The sequence below is a fragment of the Microcaecilia unicolor genome, chromosome 1 (assembly GCF_901765095.1).
Source record: "Microcaecilia unicolor chromosome 1, aMicUni1.1, whole genome shotgun sequence".
Classification (NCBI taxonomy): Eukaryota; Metazoa; Chordata; class Amphibia; order Gymnophiona; family Siphonopidae; genus Microcaecilia; species Microcaecilia unicolor.
Window position 1 is genome coordinate 428,445,228 of NC_044031.1, and position 19,294 is coordinate 428,464,521.

The 19,294-nt window shown below is 42.3% G+C and overlaps 1 protein-coding gene across 2 annotated transcripts in view; it reads right to left on the bottom strand.

Annotated features, from left to right (window-relative positions):
- SCGN (secretagogin, EF-hand calcium binding protein) overlaps positions 1-1,245 on the bottom strand; it is a 103,736-nt gene extending 102,491 nt beyond the window's left edge. For both annotated transcript variants that reach the window (XM_030190106.1, XM_030190105.1), the window contains exon 1: positions 973-1,245. In XM_030190106.1, coding sequence (XP_030045966.1) covers positions 973-1,042 — 70 coding nt within the window. In that variant the 5' untranslated portion in view covers positions 1,043-1,245. The remainder of the gene's footprint in view (positions 1-972) is intronic.
- Positions 1,246-19,294: the final 18,049 nt, after the last annotated feature.

A 19,294-nucleotide genomic window follows, 5' to 3' on the forward strand; every position in this document is an offset into this window, starting at 1 on the left:
TTACGCAGCCCTTTTACAAAGAGGCAGTGAGCCCAAAGTGGGCTTACTGCATGCTACACTGGTGCTACTGCCAACCCAAGGTGGGTGCCGGTGATAGTTGTAGCCCTGGCGTCAGCCATTTCCCATGCTAGGGAAAACTGGCCCATATATTTTAGCATGGCACTATCCCGGCACTAATAGGGCAGTATCACGTACTACCCAGTTACCGCCAGGATAGCATGGGAGCCCTGCTCACTACCCATGCTCCCCCTCACGTGGCTACATAGTAAGAGAAATCATACCTCATTGCCATGGCTATTTTCAGCCTTTTTACCTGCCGCAGTAAAAAGGGTCACAGTGCACAGCAAAAATGGCCCCCAAAGCTAGCACAGGGCCTTTTTTTAACCACAGAATGGTAACAGGACCCCTTAGTGCATGCTAACGATTAGCACGTGCTAATTGCTAAGAAGCCCATAGGAACAAATCTGAATATATATTAAATTGACTTTTTTTTAACTGCCCCACAAAAATAACACCAGAATTGCTCCTAGCCTTGTCCCTGAGCACGAGTAAAAGATATTCTATAAAGTGCATGCTCCCATTTATTACTGTTATTTCGTCTCTCTCACCCTCTGGCTTCTTCCTTTGAACCATCATTTGCAGACTAAAAACGCTTATAATTCTGAAAGTTGGAAACGTTCAGGGCTAATTTTTCATATAACATAATTAAATGTACCGTGACAATATGGCTTTGATTAAGACAAAACGCATCGTGGCGTTTCTGAAAGTTGTCTTTTGCACCTGCTTGAAAACACAGATCTGAAGCAATTAAGAAGGAAGAAAGCAGAGATTGTGTAACAATGCAAAACAGCCAACAGGTTTCTTTTACCCATTTAACTCAGGGCAGGTTTTAGGTTTTTTCTTTTTCTAACCTTCCCTCCCACCCCCTGCAAAATGGGAAGCTCCATTCTTGATCAGTGCTGCAGTACTTACCGTCCACATCAAAGTGCTGCCAGATCTCGAGGAACTCGGCAGCGTCCAGTTTCAGGAAAGAACTCTCCATGGTGCTGAAGTGGAAAGCTGCTGGAGCGTGGAGGGAAAACTTCGACTGCAAACTTCCCACTCTTTCTTCTCTTTTAGCTTTCTTTTTTTTTTTTTGGGGGGGGGGGGGGTAGATTTTAGGCGCTCTCTCGCTTCTCTTATCTGATACACCGCTTCTCTAACTGAACATTTATGGCTCTGTGGTTGGGAACTGCTGCAGATGCGCTGAAGTGCAGTCGAGTGCCGGACTTAGAAGAAAAAAAAAAGGGCATAGCCCTGAGTCACACCCACACGCGTGCGCTTTCAGCAAAGTGGAGTCTGGGACGCTGGCTGTAGAAAGAGGAGCGATGCTCTACTTCGTCATACATTAAGCAGCTGATGATTGTCTTTAAACGTCACGATCTCTTGTGCTCACAGGATATGTGCACCTTTTACGTTATTTAAAAGGGCTAATCCCTGCAAATTTGCAGTTCAATCTCTCCATTCCGTTTCCATGCCATAGTAAAATACAAATGCAGTTTATAGTGTACCAAGAGAGAGCTCAGAGAGGATCTAGTGAGCACGGTGAAGGAGTTGATAGATTTTAGGAGACCAGAGTGGTCTCGATGAATTAGACAAGAGTGGATGTAGTCTAGCTTCATAAGAGTGGTAAGGAAGAGGAGGTTTGAAAATATAGGCTGTTTGGTCTTACTTCAGTGGTGGGAAAATATTTGTGTGAAAATTAATAACAGCATTACCGAACGGAAAGATAGTAAACTAGCTACCGCGAGTTGCAAACTTGGTGGAAGCAGTGCTACTTTTGTCAGATTGTGCCAAACAAATTTATACTTTTTTTTAATCAATTTGATGTCTCAGGAATTAAGTGAAGGACCTACTGAACATAGTTTAGATTTCAGCAAAGCTTTATTTCTATTGAGCATCCTGGGGATGAATCCTGAGGTGGTGGGCTGCTTTAGGAGCAGGTGGAGTGATAGACAGCAGAGGGTACTGGTAAATGGAAACACTGAGAAGAGAAAAGTGGTTGTTGAAGTGCCTCAGGGTTTTTTTGTGAGTGATTTTGGGGGGGGGGTATTTAAAAGGAAATGTCTGCCTTTTGTAATTGTTTTCAGGAGGCAGTTGGCAGAATGAGAGATGATCTAAGTAAGCTTGAAGAGGAGTCAAATGCTTTGCAGTTAAGATTCATTGCAAAAAAATTGAAGATTCATGCATTTGGGGTGCATTCATTTGATGAAGATGAATACAGTGGGTTGGTGGTGGATAAGAAGTTGACGTGCACTGATCAGGAGAGAAAACATAGGGTGATAGTATCTGATGAACTCAAGGTAGCAAAACAGAGAGATCAGAGCTAGCAGGGTTCTGGGGTTATTAAGCATAAATTTGATCATATACATTCATCCCAGTTTGGATTTAGATCATGCTTTAGTACTGAGCTCCTTCAGTTGATCTAGTTTCAGAAGTGAAAAAGATGCTAAGTCAAGGAGGTCAAATAATCTTATTGTAATTCGATATATCTACTGCATTTGTCATAGTAAATCATTCTGTATTATTATCATGATTTAATGAGATTGGTATTGCAGTACCTGTCATAAATTGGTTTGCTGAATACTTTTGTAACAAAAGTTATTATGTTTACAAAAATAAGGTTTGGTCTGCAAGTTGGAATTCTACTAGCTGAGTGTCAGAGCCCGTGTGGAGCTGGTTTATGTATCTTTCAGACAATCTGAATTTAGCTGGATGCAGCTAGTCTTGTGCTGTCCATTTCTATGTTTTACATTGATCTGCTGGGAGCAGCCTTCTTAGTTTAGAGTATTTCCACTCTTTATCTTGGCTTGTTTCTGGCTGGATCAATGTTTCCAAGTGTCTTGTTTCATGAATCTTGTTCCTGTGGCTTAATTTGTGGTCCTGAATTCCTGCTCCTGAGTTCCAAGATTCCTGTTGTGCCTTGTTTCTGTATTTCAGTCCTTTCCTGGTATTATTTTGCTCCCCTTGTGCCTTGACATTTTCCCCTTGTTTAAATTGTGTACTGCAAGGTAAAGTACCATTAAACTTGTTATATGAAGGCAAAGTCCATTAAACTTGCCTTTGGGATACTCTGTGGATTCAGCATTTTGTTTTTGCCATTATAAATAGAGAGGTGTGGTAGCTGTGTTAGTCCACTCTTAAAGGTTATCAATAGAAATCTAACAAAATAAAACATGGAAAAGAAAATAAGATGATACCTTTTTTATTGGACATAACTTAATACATTTCTTGATTAGCTTTCAAAGGTTGCCCTTCTTGGTCAGATTGGAAATAAGCAAATGTGGTAGCAGATAGTATATATAAGAGAAACATCAAAGCTTTACTTTGACAGTCTGACAGAGTGGGAGGGTGGGGGTATGCATGGGGACATCAAAGCATTTCATTGATATTCTAACAGGATGGGTGTTGGTAGGTGAGAGGAGGGTGATAAACAGAGAAATAAACAGAGAAATACAACTTTATGGTTTATAATGGGCTAGAAAACCCAGATCCTTATTAAGTCCTGTCTGTTGAGTGTCAAAATATTCAATCATTCTTACTTCAAAGGTCTTACCTTCCTGTATTGTTTGAAAATTACCTTTCAGTATTCTTACTGTGAAATCACTGGTGCAGTGTTCTGGTCTTGTGTTGGCCCACAGGGGTATTTTTGCCATTGAAAGTGTTTTTCTAGTGGTTACTTCTACAAGGACCCCACATTCCTGAGGTTGCCTATGTCCTAGACATAAATATATTTTCAGATGTTTTTTTTTACTTTTGGCATGGTTATTTGCATGTTATTGCTACATTATTTTTTTTTAATCTCAGTTCTATAGAGACAATGTTATTCTTCTTACAGTATGTGAGAATGTAAAGGTGACTGTCTTGCTTCCTTTTTGGTGACTTTGCTCATCTGTTTTCTCATATGGTTGTATATGATATGTCCCATCTTGGATAAAGTAGTGTAGCTGCCATGTCAGTCAACTTGAATGTACACAAATAAGGGTTAAGAGAGATGATACTGGTTTCATTGGACTAAGTTAATACATTTCATTCATAGTCAAACAGAGAACAAACATAGGGCAGTGGACATTGGGGGCACTGAAGGAGATCTTATAAGCTCTTAAAGGGACCTCAGCCTGAATACCTGACAAATCATGGTAGGGGTTACAGTACTTCAATGGCTCCCAGCACCATATCAGATCCCTTCCAAGTTATTATTGCCCATCAGGTCTCTCTCTCTTTTTCTATCTACCTTGCCAATTCCTTATCTGCCATTAAGGCCTCTTTGTTCCTCCCAACACAATATTGACCATCCCCTCCTACTACAAAATTAGACTTAACAACATTAGAAATTCCTGCTTTAGTGTATTGTCCCATCTGTATGGAGTGATTTACCCCTAGACTTAACACCTCTGTGAAAAAATTGAAATCCTCAAAAGCCTATTATTTTGGTCAAGCATTCCTTGAGTGTTAGAGATAGCCCCATGTTCTTCTCTATGGTAATGCCCATGTGTTGGCAGTTATAGTATGGTTTGTATATCCTTCCCGTTTCCCTTCATTCCTATTGTACCACATTTGATTCTCTTATTCTCTCCCTATTAGTCACTAATCACAACGCAACAATGATTTTGCTACTGAGAGAAAAACATGTGATTTATACTAAATTGAACCCGCCGATTCCAAATATGAACTCCGAATTTACCTGACATGTCTAGATTTTAAGTTATACATGCAAAGCCTATTCACTTATAATATTAATGCTTGGGATGCATTTGTGCTAGTAGTGCAGAACTTCCTTGGGAACAGATGAGCTGAAAACTATGCTGAACTAGTAGACAACATGCTTAAAGCATATGAACAACTTGCCTGCCGAATGTCATTGAAAATGCATTTTACATTCCCATCTTGACTTTTTCTCACCCAATTTGGGACACGTAAGTGACGAACATGGAGAGAGATTCCATAAAGACATTTCTACAATGGAGAACAGATATCAAGGCCGCTGGAATCTCAACTTGATGGGGGACTACTGCTGGTTTGTGCAATGGGAAAATATGACCAGTCACAAACGCAAAAGTAGATGCCTGAAGCACTTTTAACAATACTGGGCCTTGCTGAAGTAAGACTTTTAAACTGGAATATGAGACTTTTTTGACATTTTGTTATTCCATTACATTTTCATATACTGTTTACTATGAAAACTTTGATGTAGATCAGGTAATTGTTGGAGTAAAACTTGTTCTGTAAAAAATTATTCAATGCTTTCCAAGTGCTTAATTCATTTGGTCAAACTTATGCATAATAAAATTTCCTGATGTGTTACAACAATTCTGACTTCGGATTTGGAATACGCACTGAATTTAGTATAGGACAAATGGTTTTTGCCCAGTAGCACACAAAAAGTTTTTGTGGTTGTGCTGTGATACGCTAGACTACTGCAATATCATTTATCTAGGTTGTTCTTGTGCTAATTAAAACAAAAACTCCAATCCATAAAAAGTAGAGCTATTAGATTACAATGAGGCTCATTTTCAAAGCACTTAAACTTACAAAAGTTCCATAAGTTACTAAGGAAATTTGTAAGTCTAAGTGCTTTGACGATATGCCTCCACGTCATGCTCAGAAATTTGATCATATTTACTCATTACCCTGTTATCATCACTGACTCCCTGTTGAGCAGCGAATAATATTCAAACTATTGACTTTTAAGGCTTTCAGGACTGGTCTCCTCCATTATCTAGCAACTCTTACTATTCCATATTCTGCCACCCATCTTCTTCGCTCAATTAATGATCATCATCTGGTTCTTCCCAGCCCCAAATCTGCTCAGCTTCAATCTACCAGACACCAAGGGGTTCATTTCCAAAGCACTTAGACTTGCAAAGTTCTATTGATTGCTATGGAACTTTGTAAGTGCTTTAAAAATACACCTCCACATAACTTTGTATGTCTAAGTGCTATGAAAATGAGCCCCCACATTTTCTACTTCATGGCCCATTTCTTTTGGATCTCTCTTCCCCTGAACATCTATGCCAAATTCTTTCAAAAATTTCAAATATGTCATAAAAACCTGTCTTTTTCATCAAGTTTTTAACCCTACATAAGATCCATAAGATCCCACATTGCATCATTACAGCGGAATCCACTGCTATTCCACTTTCTCCCTACATACCTTTCTTCTTTTCTCCCCCCTATTTTTCATTATGATGATCTTTGAGTCTGATTGATTTTAGGATGAGTGCATTGTTCATTCCTGTGTCTTATTGTCGTTCCTTTCGTACTTTGAAATTTGATTTTAGTTTGTAAACGCTTAGATCTGCAAGTTACCATAGGCGGTATTGCAAGTTTTAATAAACTATAAGCTATTATTTAGGAATTCTGGTACAATAATTTAGCTCATCTTGTCCTGCCTTCTCTTCCCTCATTATTCCTTTGTTTTGCCCCCCCCTCCCCCCATCCAGTTTTTGTTCATTCCTTGAAACCTTTATTTTATTGTTAACTGCTTAGATTTCTCCAAAATGATTTGTGGTATATCAAATAAAGATGACTATGAAAGTATGAAGTTAGAGTACCCACAGGAACAGCAGAAAGTAGAGAGTTGGAAGGATGCACCTGCCTTTTCATCCTCTTCTCCATCCTTAACTCAGGTCCAGCAGAAGCCCTCCTCTCTCCCTCATCGCACTCGACCCCGGAAGCTGTCTTGTAAAATATTAGAGGTATGGAGACATTTTAATGTACTTGAGGATCCATGGTATGCACACTGCAGTTACTGTAGGAAGCACATGAATAGAGGAAAGCTGAGGGGTCATCTTACCAACTGTGACATAAAGCATCAGACACAGTAACAGCACCCTCTCCAGGCCGGTACAAGGGAAAGCGCTGATCCTAGGCTAGGAAATTGATCCAGAAGTGGAAATAGAAGCAGTGGAAAAGCATAGCCCCCAGTGAGGTGGCATGCCAGCAGCACCAACATGCATCAAAGCAAATCAATGTGAAGATGGGGTGGTGTTCAGCCACACTGTCAGAGGACAAGCAGCCTCACAGGTGATGACATGGTACATTAAGGAATTACGTGCCCTGGATGACCAACCCCTGCGGGTGGTTGAGAACATACTGCCTGATATTTAAATCATTTAACCAGCCAGGAACGGCTCCTGGCTAGTTAAATGGCACTTAACCGGCTATCAAGCAATATTCAGCAGAAGATTGCTAATTAGTGCTTAGCAAATAACCGGTTATACCGCGTGATATAACTTGCTATCTGCTAATATTCAGCCCATTGCCAGCTAAGTTTGGTGGCCAAATTAGACTGCTGATGTAGCAGGAATGTCTCTGACTGGTTTCAACTTAACCGGCCATAAAACACCCGGCTATTCAATAATAGTCACTGGAAATGGCCCAGCATTGAGTATCCATGCTCAGCGCTGACCGCAGGAGTGAGTCCAGCTAACTCCCATGGTCAGAAGATCAGGCCCATGGAACTTAAGAGGCTGCTGATTCTCTTAGCTCCTAACTCTCAAGTGCTCTACAGCACAGCTTTCAATAGGCAGGTGATCCCCAGTCTGTTTAATCAGTTGTATGCGCAGCTGCAGGCAGAATAAGTGACCACAGACTAGAGAGAGAGACACAAACAACTGGAAACCTCAAGAAGGCAGATTCTATATGCAGTATGACAACAGAGAAATAAGAACAGAAATTCATTTCCTCCTACGCTATGCAAAATATAAAGATATCAGAGACACACATTTCTCAACAGTAACAGAGAAAAGTAAGGACTTCTCAAAAAAGAATGAGCAGGAGAAACTCTGCATAATCCTGGGGAAAAAAAGAGAACAGCAATTACAGCGACAAAAGATGTTGAATCCTCAGTGCCACCAAGCATGAAATATGACCTGATCATGGACAATGCAGACGAAGATCAGAACCAGGGAATTGCTTGTTATTAATCTTTCTGTACATAACTTTATTTTACTGTGGTTTTTTCTCTTTACCAGTAAATGTATTACTTTGGCAACATCTATAAAATTGTCATGCCACTGGCTCTGGGGGTGGAGTCAGCACTTAACCAGTTACGATAACTGCATAAATAAGACCACATCAAACGCCTATCTTTATGCGGTTCTTCGTAGCCAGTTAAGTGCCAAATATTGCACTTAAGTGGCTGTGTTTTAGCCAGCTCCCTACACCTGGAAATTCAATGCTGGAGCCCAGACAAGGCCGGGCATTGAATTTCTGGGTTTAATGCTGGCGGCAGTCAGCAAAATGCTGATCACTGCCAGCTGAATATCGGGCTCATATAACACGCATGTACATTTAGTGGGCCTTTTACAAAGGCGTGCTAGTGTTTTTGGCAAATGGTAAAAATAAGCGTGTGCTAAACACTAGAGATGCCCATATATTCCGATGTCATGGTCTAGTTAAGCAAAGATACTTTAATAGGATCGTCAGACCAGCGTGTCTGCCTCTATAATGGCTAAATTGAGCCAAGCATGTTTCAAGGGCAGTACCACAATCCTCATCGATCCTAATTTTGGGGGGTTTTTTTGGCTTATTTTCTTTTTATATTATAATGGAGTCTCCATTATGCATGTCTGCTGAAGCTGAAAAGCTAAGTATTAAATTGAAAATCGATAAAAATTAGGATCAATGAGGATTGTGGTACTGCCCTTGAAACATGCTTGGCTCAATTTAGCCATTATAGAGGCAGACACGGTGGTCTGACGATCCTATTAAAGTATCTTTGCTTAACTAGACCATGACGTTTTGAATAAGGATGTACTTCATGTGAATTTGAAGCTGAGTATAATGAGATAGTTTATTTAAGCACTCCCTTCATCATCAAACAGTTATGTATGCCTAGTGAATACTCTGATCATATATTCCGATGGGCATCTTTAGCTTTTAGCATGCGCTAAAAATGCTACCATGCCTTTGTAAAAGACCCCCTTAGCAGTTGCACTAGCACTACAGATGTGGTCATACGTAAACACCACTAATGGATATTACCTGTTATGCTAGTATTCTGTAAAGGAAAAGTAAAACCCACTTTTCTTGACGTGGAGGAGTAGCCTAATGGTTAGTGCAATGGTTTTCAGACCCTGGGGCAGTAGCCTCTCCTTAAGCATCTGGGGCAGGGCCGACAGCGGCGCGCCTGCTCCACACACCTCTTGCTGGGAGGAAAGGACTGGTGATGCGTCTGAGGGGAGGCACAGCGGTGACCTGCCCCGGATGGTGAACAGGGAATGTCACGCCCTGGGGAACTGGGTTCAATTCTCAGTGCAGCTCTTTGTGACTCTGGTCAAGTCACTTAAACCTCCATTGCCACAGGTACAAAATAAGTACCTGTATTTATTTTTTTATTTTTATTTTTTTTTTATCTGTCCTCATGTTCTTCACTTTTAATTTTATTTCAAAATTTGTTTATTATTTTGCATATGGTTACAATAAAACATTTAACAAAAATCTTCTCTCTCTCCAATGCAAATCTATTCTCTAAGTTATACACAGGTCTGGTTAGGGAAATTTACCCCTTCCCAGCCTTAGTACAATATTCTGTGTAGTCACAAACTTTAAATTTAACTCTTTGAATCTTACCCCCCCCTTCCACCCTCTCTATCCCCATCTCCATCCCCCCTCCCCCTCCTCCCATCTCCCACCCTCGTCCCTTTGAATAAAGACTATTCTGCTTGATTGGAACATTGACCATTTCTCACATATTTAAAATATGTCCTCTACCCCCTGGGGGTATTGATTGCCAAAATGGGGTCCATAGTCTATAAAAGTCTTTGTCTGTGAATCTCCGTTCTCCTCTATAATCTGCTAATCTCTTTTCGAATTTCATGTAATCCATTAACAACTCACGCCACTTCTGCAGAGTCGGTTCTTTGTTTGTAATCCACTCTGTGAGAATAAGTTTTTTCGCTGCCAGTACAGCTCTACAAGTAAATCCCTTGAAGCCTGCTGTAGTTGGTTGAACTATCCTTGGCCTTCCGAACAGCAACAGCGGCCCTTTCTTCCATGTAGCGCCCCACATACTGGATGTCATTTGTATTACTCTGGTCCAAAATCTTTGTATTTTCGAGCAAGTCCAGAACATGTGCCCTAGTGTCGCACCCTGCGTCCCGCACTTTGGGCATGCTCCATCTGGAGATATGCCCATATGGAAGGCTCTCCTTGGTGGAATGTAAGTTCTTAATGCAAATTTGTATTCCATTTCACAATATTGGACCATCTTTGATGATTTTTGCGTCGAATAAATGTATTCCTGTAGTATTTGAGGCGTTAAGGTCATTTGTAGTTCCTCCGTCCACGCCTGGGCCAGAGCTACATAATCTATTTCCTCTGTCATGTCTCTTAAATGTCTGTGATGCATTGTCAATGACACTCTGCCCTGTGCCTTAAATGAAAAGGCTGAGGATATCTCCTCCTGCACATCTTCCGTGAGGCATTCCCAGGGCAAGCTGTTTATATAATGTCTCAATTGCCAATAGTAGAATCTATCTCTTTCATCAAATTTAAACTGGGCCTGAAGCTCCACGAAAGGCCTGATTCTCCCTTCTGATGTCAAGACCTGGTGTAAGTATACCAGTCCTCTCTGCTGCCATTGGTTAAATCTACGGTGTAGAGTTCCTGGTAGGAATTGTGGGTTATTGCAAATTGATTGAAAAGGCGTAATTCGTCCAGAGAATTGATGGTGACGGCAAACCCACTTCCAGACCGCCCTTGCCGTGGGCATTATATGCGATTGTTGTAGGACTTTAGGAGCTTGACCGCCTCCCACATGCAACAGGCTACTGAAATGTATTCCCTGAGTTAATGTTGTTTCCAGATTTGTTGCTGAAAAGTCTGAGGTTGATCTGTACCAATCAGAAATATGTCGCATGCCACTTGCTATTGTAAGATACCTGATGCTGAGCAATCCCAATCCTCCATATTCTCTTGGTATTTGCAACGTCCGTACTGGGAGGCGTGCTTTCCTTCCCTTCCACAGAAAGCGCTGTATATACCGGTGCAAGCGTTTTTCATCTTCTTTCTTAAGAAAAAGTGGAAGGGTTTGAAATTTATAGAGCCACTTTGGCACTATCATCATGTTATAAATAGCAATTCGTCCCATAAGGGACAGCGGAAATTTCTCCCACAACTGGAGTTTTATGCGAGTGGTCTCAAGCAAGGGCTCGACATTTTCTTGGTATAATTTAGATAGGTCTTGTGGTATGTTGGTTCCAAGATATTTAATTTTCTCTTCCACTCTGGCTATGGGGCAGCTTTCCTTCTCCTGCTGAGTTCCTCTCGGATATACATCCATTATTTGAGACTTTTTTTTATTTAGCTTGAAACCAGAGACTTGCCCAAATTCCTTTGTTAGGCTCAGCAGTTGGTCCAATGAGCTCATCGGGCAGGTTGATATTATCATCAGGTCGTCTGCAAACGCTAGGGCCTTTATAGTATCCCCCCCAACTTTCACCCCGGGGATTCCCTCTGCTCTCTTTATAAGTCTCAGTAGGGGTTCTAATGATAGGATAAACAATGTAGGGGATAGGGGACATCCCTGTCTAGTGCCTCTGTATATTCCAAATGATTCTGCTTTAACTCCATTTACTATCACCGAAGCAGTCGGATTTGCATACAAGGATTCTATAGCTCTGTAATACCAGCCCCCAAATCCCATATGCCTCAGTACTTGGAACAAATATGTCCACCCCACCTGATCAAATGCTTTTTCAGCGTCAAGTGAAATTACGGATGTTGGGGTTTTTGTCAGCTGACCAGTCGCCATGGCTAATAGTAGTCTGCGCACGTTTTTGGCTGCCTGTCTGGTTTTAACAAATCCCACCTGCTCCTCCCCCACCAACCTAGGCAAAATCCCGGCCAGGCGATTTGCTAGTATCCTGGCCAGTATTTTTAGGTCAACATTGAGTAATGAGATGGGCCGATATGAGTCAGCCTGGCCCTCTGGCCTCCCAGGTTTTAAGATCAGGGAGATCAAGGCTGTGTTTGCATGATGTGGGAACTGCCCCTCCCCAACTACTTGTTCATAGTAGTCACTAATGACAGGGTAAATGAGAGTGGTAAAATTTTATAAAATTCCCCAGTATACCCATCCGGGCCCGGCGCAGATCCAAGTGGTAGTGACTTCACCACCTCCTGTATCTCCCTAGCCTCTAGTGGTTCTTCTAGGACTGTTCGCTCACTGTCTGTTAATTTCGGGAGCTCTGCCTGTTCCAAAATTTTTTGTATTTCTCCTTCCTCTGGGTCTTCAGGCGAACTATACAGTCTAGAAAAAAATTTTGTCAATATCTCGGCTATCCTTTCGCTCTTATTCTGCAGGAGACCCGTCTCATCTTGGAGGGCTATTATCGGTTTGCGTGGTCCCCACGCCGACACTAAGTTTGCTAACATAGTCCCTGGTCTGTTTCCAAACCTGCGAAATTTAAATTTCTGGTATGCTAGGTATCTCTTGCTTCGGTCATGAAGTAAGGCATTTAGCGTCACTTGCATTGCTCGAAGCTGGTCTTTATGTTCTTGAGTCTGCTGTTTGATATATCTGGCTTTTGCTTTTTTTAAGGATTGTTCCAGTCTCATTATTGCTATTGTTTGTTTTTTATTGTGAGCGTGTACAAAGGCTATTATCTCTCCTCTGAGTACGGCTTTAGCTGCACTCCAGAACAGACCAGGCTGATCCATGTGTTCCCTATTATTCTGAACATAGTCCTCCCATTTCTTTTTGATATGCTCTTGGAATTCACTATTCTGGGACAAATAGTTTGGGAATCTCCAACTCCTACCCTGCTGATAGAACCCTGGTACCTCCACGTCTATCCATATTATGGAGTGATCCGATATCTCCTCTGGGCCTATCTCAGCGGCCCGCACCCACGGAAACGCGGTCTGGGCTATTAATATGTAATCTATTCTGGAAAGTGTGCCATGTGCTCTGGAAAGGTGAGTAAAGTCTCTCTCCCCAGGGTGTAAACTACGCCAAGTGTCTACCAAATTGAGTGAACGCTTAAAGGAATTAAGTACATGCGCTCTTGGTCCTCCTCTCGAAGCAACTCTCGGGTTTGAACAGTCTGCATTTGGATCTGCCACTAGGTTGAGATCTCCCATTACCAGGAGCTGCCCAGGTCTGTATGGGAGGCACATCTGAACAAGATTAGGATAAAATTGTGCTTCATAAATATTTGGTCCATATATTCCCAGAATTAGGAAGTTTCTCTGTTGTACCCATATCCGTACCAAAATATATCGCCCTTTTGGATCTGCTTTCACTAATTCAGATTTTGTACCTATCCCTTTTCTTATCAGCACTGCCACTCCGCCTTTCCGATCCCCAGAGGATGCTGAGTGTACCTCCCCCACCCACTGCCTTTTTAGTTTGTTATGCTCCTCTGGCGTAAGTCTTGTCTCTTGGAGACATCCGATATCTACTTTCTGTCTCTTTAGATTTGATAAGATTTTTGCCCTTTTTATTGGGGTCGTTATGCCTCCCACATTCCAGGAGGCAAATCTAATGGTTTTAATGTGCTTTTGTCTGTGGGACTCTATATGGCAAATAGTATTTATATGTCTGCCTCAGGTGCCCAGCCTCACCCGAGACTCTGTGAGTTGTTCTATTTACCCAGGTCTCTCTTGTTGTGTTATGGGACTTCTTAGAGATGTGTTGTGTCATGGTCAATGCTTGCTTGCTTCCCCCCTTCCTACCCTTCTGCCCCACCCTTTCCCTCCCGCCCTCCCTTAACTCCTTACCCATCCCCGTACGAACCCTTCTGTTTCCCCCACCTAACATATGAGAGAAATAGTGAGATCAATGATGTGGGGCTTCCCCCTCCCCCGCCATTTACTTTATCTGTGGGCCCCTTTTCAATACCTCCTTGGATGGCTCTGGGCCTCTGCTTTGTCTGCTGCTTAAATCCAGAGTCTGTTCTCTTTAGTCCTTTATTTATTTATCTCTGCTTTGCTGTTACTGAAGTGTCTCTGCCGCCCATTCTTGAGCTTCTTTGGGGGTCATGAACACTTGCCATTTGCCCTGATGATTGACTCGTAGCGTAGCGGGGTATATTAGCATGAATTTTTTGTTCGCTTCCACCAATGTTGTACAAATCTGGCTGTAGGCCCTCCTCCGTTCTTGCAGTGCGTAGGAGTAATCTTGGTAGATCCTCACCGGAGAGCCCTCGAAGGCCAAGGTTTCTCGTTTCAGTCGGGCACCTCTTAAAATTTCCACCTTATGCACGAAGTTGTGTACTTTTACCATCACCATCCTGGGTTTCTGATTATTGTCCATTTTCCGCCCCACTCGGTGTGCTCGCTCGAGGCAAATGGCACCCATTCCGTCTGACAACGCAAACTCATTTTGCAGCCACTTTTCTAGCACTGAAGGTAGTAGGCGCTCTGATACATTCTCAGGTATTCCTACTATTCGCAAGTTGGCTCGTCGCGAGCGATTTTCAAGGTCGTCTATTTGTTGAGATTGCTTTTGCACCAGGGATCTCAATGCCTGAAGCTGTGTTGTTGTTCCGGCTCCTTCGTCTTCTATGGCGGACACTCTTTGTTCTATTTCGCCTGTGCGCCTGGTCGTATCGGCGAGTAGATTTTCTACTGACGTTAACTGAGTGGCCAACTGTTTTAACTGGGGATCCAGCGCCAATTTTACCGCCTCTGTTATTTGTATCAGTTGCTGATTTGTGAACATCGGCTCTGGCGTCTCTTTCGTCGGGCTCGCCGTCATCTTGCTTTCCGCGGCGCGGGGCCTCTCAGCCTCTTTCTTTACATTTTTCGGCGGCATCCTCGTGTCTAGGCGCGTAACAAAGCTGTCCATGCACTCCTACTATCTGTACGCTTTAAGTTTATAATTTTGAGGTTGAAACGGACGTTTTTATGGCGACAGGGAGGGTTCCGCCCGAGAGGAGAGCAATTCCACCTCCGCTCTCTTCAGCACATCACGTGATCTCATAAGTACCTGTATTTAATGTGTGAATCACTTTGATTGTAACCACAGAAAGGTAGTATATCAAATCCCATTCCCTTTTCTTTCTTTGTTGAATAGGTTCTGAAACTGGAAAAGTATAGATTATCTATGTGCACATATGATGGTGAATCAATAACCAAAGTAGTGTCAATAGCAGGGCTTCAGTCCTCACATTTAAAGCGAGTCTTTTAGACTTTTAGGCTATGCATGCATGAACACTGAGCATATGCAGCAGGGCCAATGTCAGTGTTAGCTTGAGGCAAGTGCTGCTGGCTGCCCAAGGAGGAGGAAATCTTCAGCTGCCAAGGTTTAGAGATCCCGGTCAGCCACAGTAACAGTGCCACAATTTTGGGTGGGCCTGAGTCCAAGATGGGTGGGCTCCAGCCCACCCAGGCCCACCTGTAGCTACGCCACTGCCTACTGCTAATTCCAGGGAATTGCAATCAGAACTTAGTTTCATTACTAGACTGATTTTGCTTTTAAATACATTTAAACTCATTTTTCAATAGAACACATTAATTACTTGTGCAGAGTACCATGTTAGATACAGTGACCCATATGTACAGTACTCTCACTCAGTCTGCACTTTGATATCTGAAACACTTCATTTTAATGTTATAATGAAATAATGGAAGCTTTAGGGAGAAACAAATATGGTAAGTAAGCAATGAGCAGTAATAAACACTGAATAATTTATTTCTCCCAACCCTTAAACCATTTTTTTAAATTTTATTTTTTTCTCTGTATGATCAGTTGTCTGGTTTTCTCTTAGGAAGAAAAGGGACATTCTATTCTTGCGAGAGAAGCAGAACAGCCATACTTGTGACTTGTCTTAAAAGACTTTCTTAAGAAGTGCTTAGAGAACTTCATGGCACGTTATCTCAGGAACGAACTGATGGGAAACCTGGGAGGAGCGTGCACACTTTATTTTTCCTAACCCATAAACAGTTTTTTTTTTTAATGTAATAAACACTGTAGCATGTGCTACTTTGCAAGTGTAATGACAAGTTTAATAAACCTAATCATTACACTTGCAAAGTAACACTTGTAACAGAAAATGAAGGCAAAAATTGTCATTCCAATCTGAATCCCAGTTATGTTATGAACAGCATATATTGTAACAACTCAAAAACATCTGAATGCTTTTAGACACACACAAGCCTCTTAGGAAAATACTGGAGAGATTAAAAAAAAACTCAACTCAGAGAAGAAAAATGAAATAACGAAAAATGAAATAAAGAACGAAAAATCTCCAGCAGCCACCACCAACAGTCCATCACTGTAGCTGCAGTCAGTATTCCTGAAATATGGATGAAAAGTAGACTCTCTTTAGTACTATCTTAAGGTTAGTCTCCTGTCTAAGGTACAGGAGAAGAGCATTCTTAAGGATGGGTTCAAGACAAATAAATATCAGGTTAAAATTCAGCCATTGGTGGTCACTGTTTTTTAAACGTTGACCACTCCAGACAGAATTAGGCCCCAATATTCAATGCTAGGCCACATGCAGACACTGGCATTAACCCATTAGTGCCTAACGTTCCCATGTCAATTTGTTCCCATATGGCTTATTATGGGAACATTGGGCACTAATGGGTTAAATATTAGCATCTGATCAAATGCAGTCAGGCCTCTGGCTCTTATGCAGGACCCAGCCAATTTTCAGTTGAGATCCACATAGTAACATAGAGAACCATAGAAAATGAAGGCAGAAAAAGATTGTGTGGCCTATCCACTCTGCTACTCTCTCTTCCTATTCCTTAGCGATCCTATGGGCTTGTCTCATGATTTCTTGAACTCAGATACAGCCTCCATCTCCACCAGGAAGCCATTCCACACATTCACCACCTTTTCCGTGAAGAAATATTTCCTCAGGTTACTTCTGAGTCTGTCCCCGTTCACCTTCATCCTATGTCTCCTCATTCCAGAGCTTTGTGTCAATTGAAAGAGACTCACCTCCTGTGCATCTACCCATGGCTGGTGCTAGGGTCCCTGGCACTCCCCTGCAAACTATCAGTGACCCCTCCCCCGGTCCAGCATCTCCTTTCTCTCTTCTCCCTCCCCCCCTTCTCCCATCCCGCCCTCTTTTTCAGCAGCCCAGTGCCTTAAAAAGTGGAGAACAAAAGTGGTTTGTTTTTTTAAATTTATTTTGGCAGCTTCTTAATTTATTTGAAAGTTTCCCATATCTAGATATATGAAATAAAATTGAATGTCACTAAAACAGTTTCAAGAATTATTGTAGCTGGTAGAAACAGCACTAATAAAGTCTGTATTTTGTGTTCCTTTTTCTACACTGTTCTATACGATATAGTAATACATGGCCAAATTTCAGGGAGGATATCCTGTTTACTGATGGGAACATCTTAACTGTTGTAATCTGCCTTGGGAAGGAATATACTGTGAAATTAAATAGAATTAAAATTAAAATCTTCTTTCATTGGGGCACATGGAATCACATCTTCACCTCATCTCTTTTGTACAACTGGAATATTCTGTTTTGAGCATGTTTCAGGGACAGGTAGTTTTCATAAGTCAAAATAATAAATATAAATATTTTCTTTCATGCAAATCTCTCATTTGTTTAAACATAACTAAATGGCCTATAAGCCCCTAATGCAATCCATTAGTTTTCTTATATCTTGACCTTGTGATGAGTGTGACATACTGTGCCCAAACCTACCCACCAGCCCCTCCCGCACATAGCCCCCTCCCACTACAGCAGTTGCCACCACCCTTTCCCACATTCTACAACCCCCCCCCCCCAACTGCTGCAGTTGCTGCCCCCTTCCCACACACTAAAGACCTCCATGGTTCTACCTTGAAGGGCCCTGGTGGTTTAATGGCTTCTTTGGGGGCAGCAAAGAACCCCACTCTTTCCTGCTCACTGTCACAGAGGCCACTACACCACTTGGGCAGGCCCTTCAAGGTAGGACTTGGGAGGGCTGTAGCGTGTGGCAGCAGTGGCCAATGGAACGCAGTGGGTAAGCATTGACAGTTTCTGGTGCCCCCTACCATGCATACCCTGCTTAACACGTTCCGCGGGTCTTGCATCTACCCCACATTCAGCTTACCTATAAACATTTAGAAGAAAGGTGCATGTACCTTACAGATATTCAAAATGATTTAACTGGTCAGAAATGGCCACTGACCGGTTAAATCATTTGTTTGGGGCTATCTGCTAGTTTTCAGCGGCATTTAACTGGTTATGGCCACTGCAAATTAGCAGTTATTACCTAAATGAAAGCTGGCTATTTTGGGGACAGAGTCAACACTTGGTCGATTACGTACCGATATTCAGCACTTAACCGGCCAGGGTATAAATGGGACTGCATAAAACACAGTCTATCTTTATATGGTAACCATTGACTGGTTACGTTCCGAACATCAACTTAACCGGCTACATGTTATTTGGAGCTTCATAAACTGGATGTTAAATTCTGAAGCCCAGATATGGCTTGGAATAACTGCGGTGGAGGAATAACCACTCACCACTGCGGCTGAATATTTACCCCATAATCACTGAAATATATGACTACAAGCTCTTCACGAGAGCTGTGGATGACTCCCACTGCAGAAGGGTCTAAGTTCCTGGTATAAAAATTACAGTGCTTACTAAGCTCACACACAGCTGTGGGAGGAGGGGAAAGCACAGTGCTCCCTCTGCTGGGAAAAAAAAGTAAAGGTGCCCACGTACTCCAGAGTAGAGAGTTGCACGGGGACAGAAATCCTACCCATCCCCGCCCGTCCCTGCTGGAATCTTACCCATCCCCACCCATCCCCGCTGGAATCTTACCCGTCCCCACCCATCCCCGCAAAAATTAAAACCATCCCAACCCGTCCCCACCCGTCCCCGCAAGAATTTAACCCATCCCCACCCATCCCCGTAAGAATTTAATAGTACATAAAAGAAAGTTCCAGTCAGCTCCCTTTCTGGATTTGAGCCACAGCACTGTAGGCAAGGAAGGAATGGAAGTTGGAACTTGGAACACTCTGGTGCGCACATGTAAGATTTGTCTCTGATTCACTGGCAGTGTGTGCTGAGAGGCCGCCACATGCACGCGCCAGTAGGTCAGGTGACATCTGATTCTCGTGCCTGTGTCAGAGCTGAGGTCTGTGCACCAGCCTGGGAGCAAAGAGGATTAACAGTAACATAGTAAGTGACAGCAAATAGACCTGAACGGTCCATCCACTCTGCCCAATAGTCACACTCATGATCAATTCATCATTAAATCAACGAGTGTGATATTATATACTTGATTATGGTCTTTCTTTCGTGTTTCTGGAACAAAGACCACAGGAGTCTATCTGGCC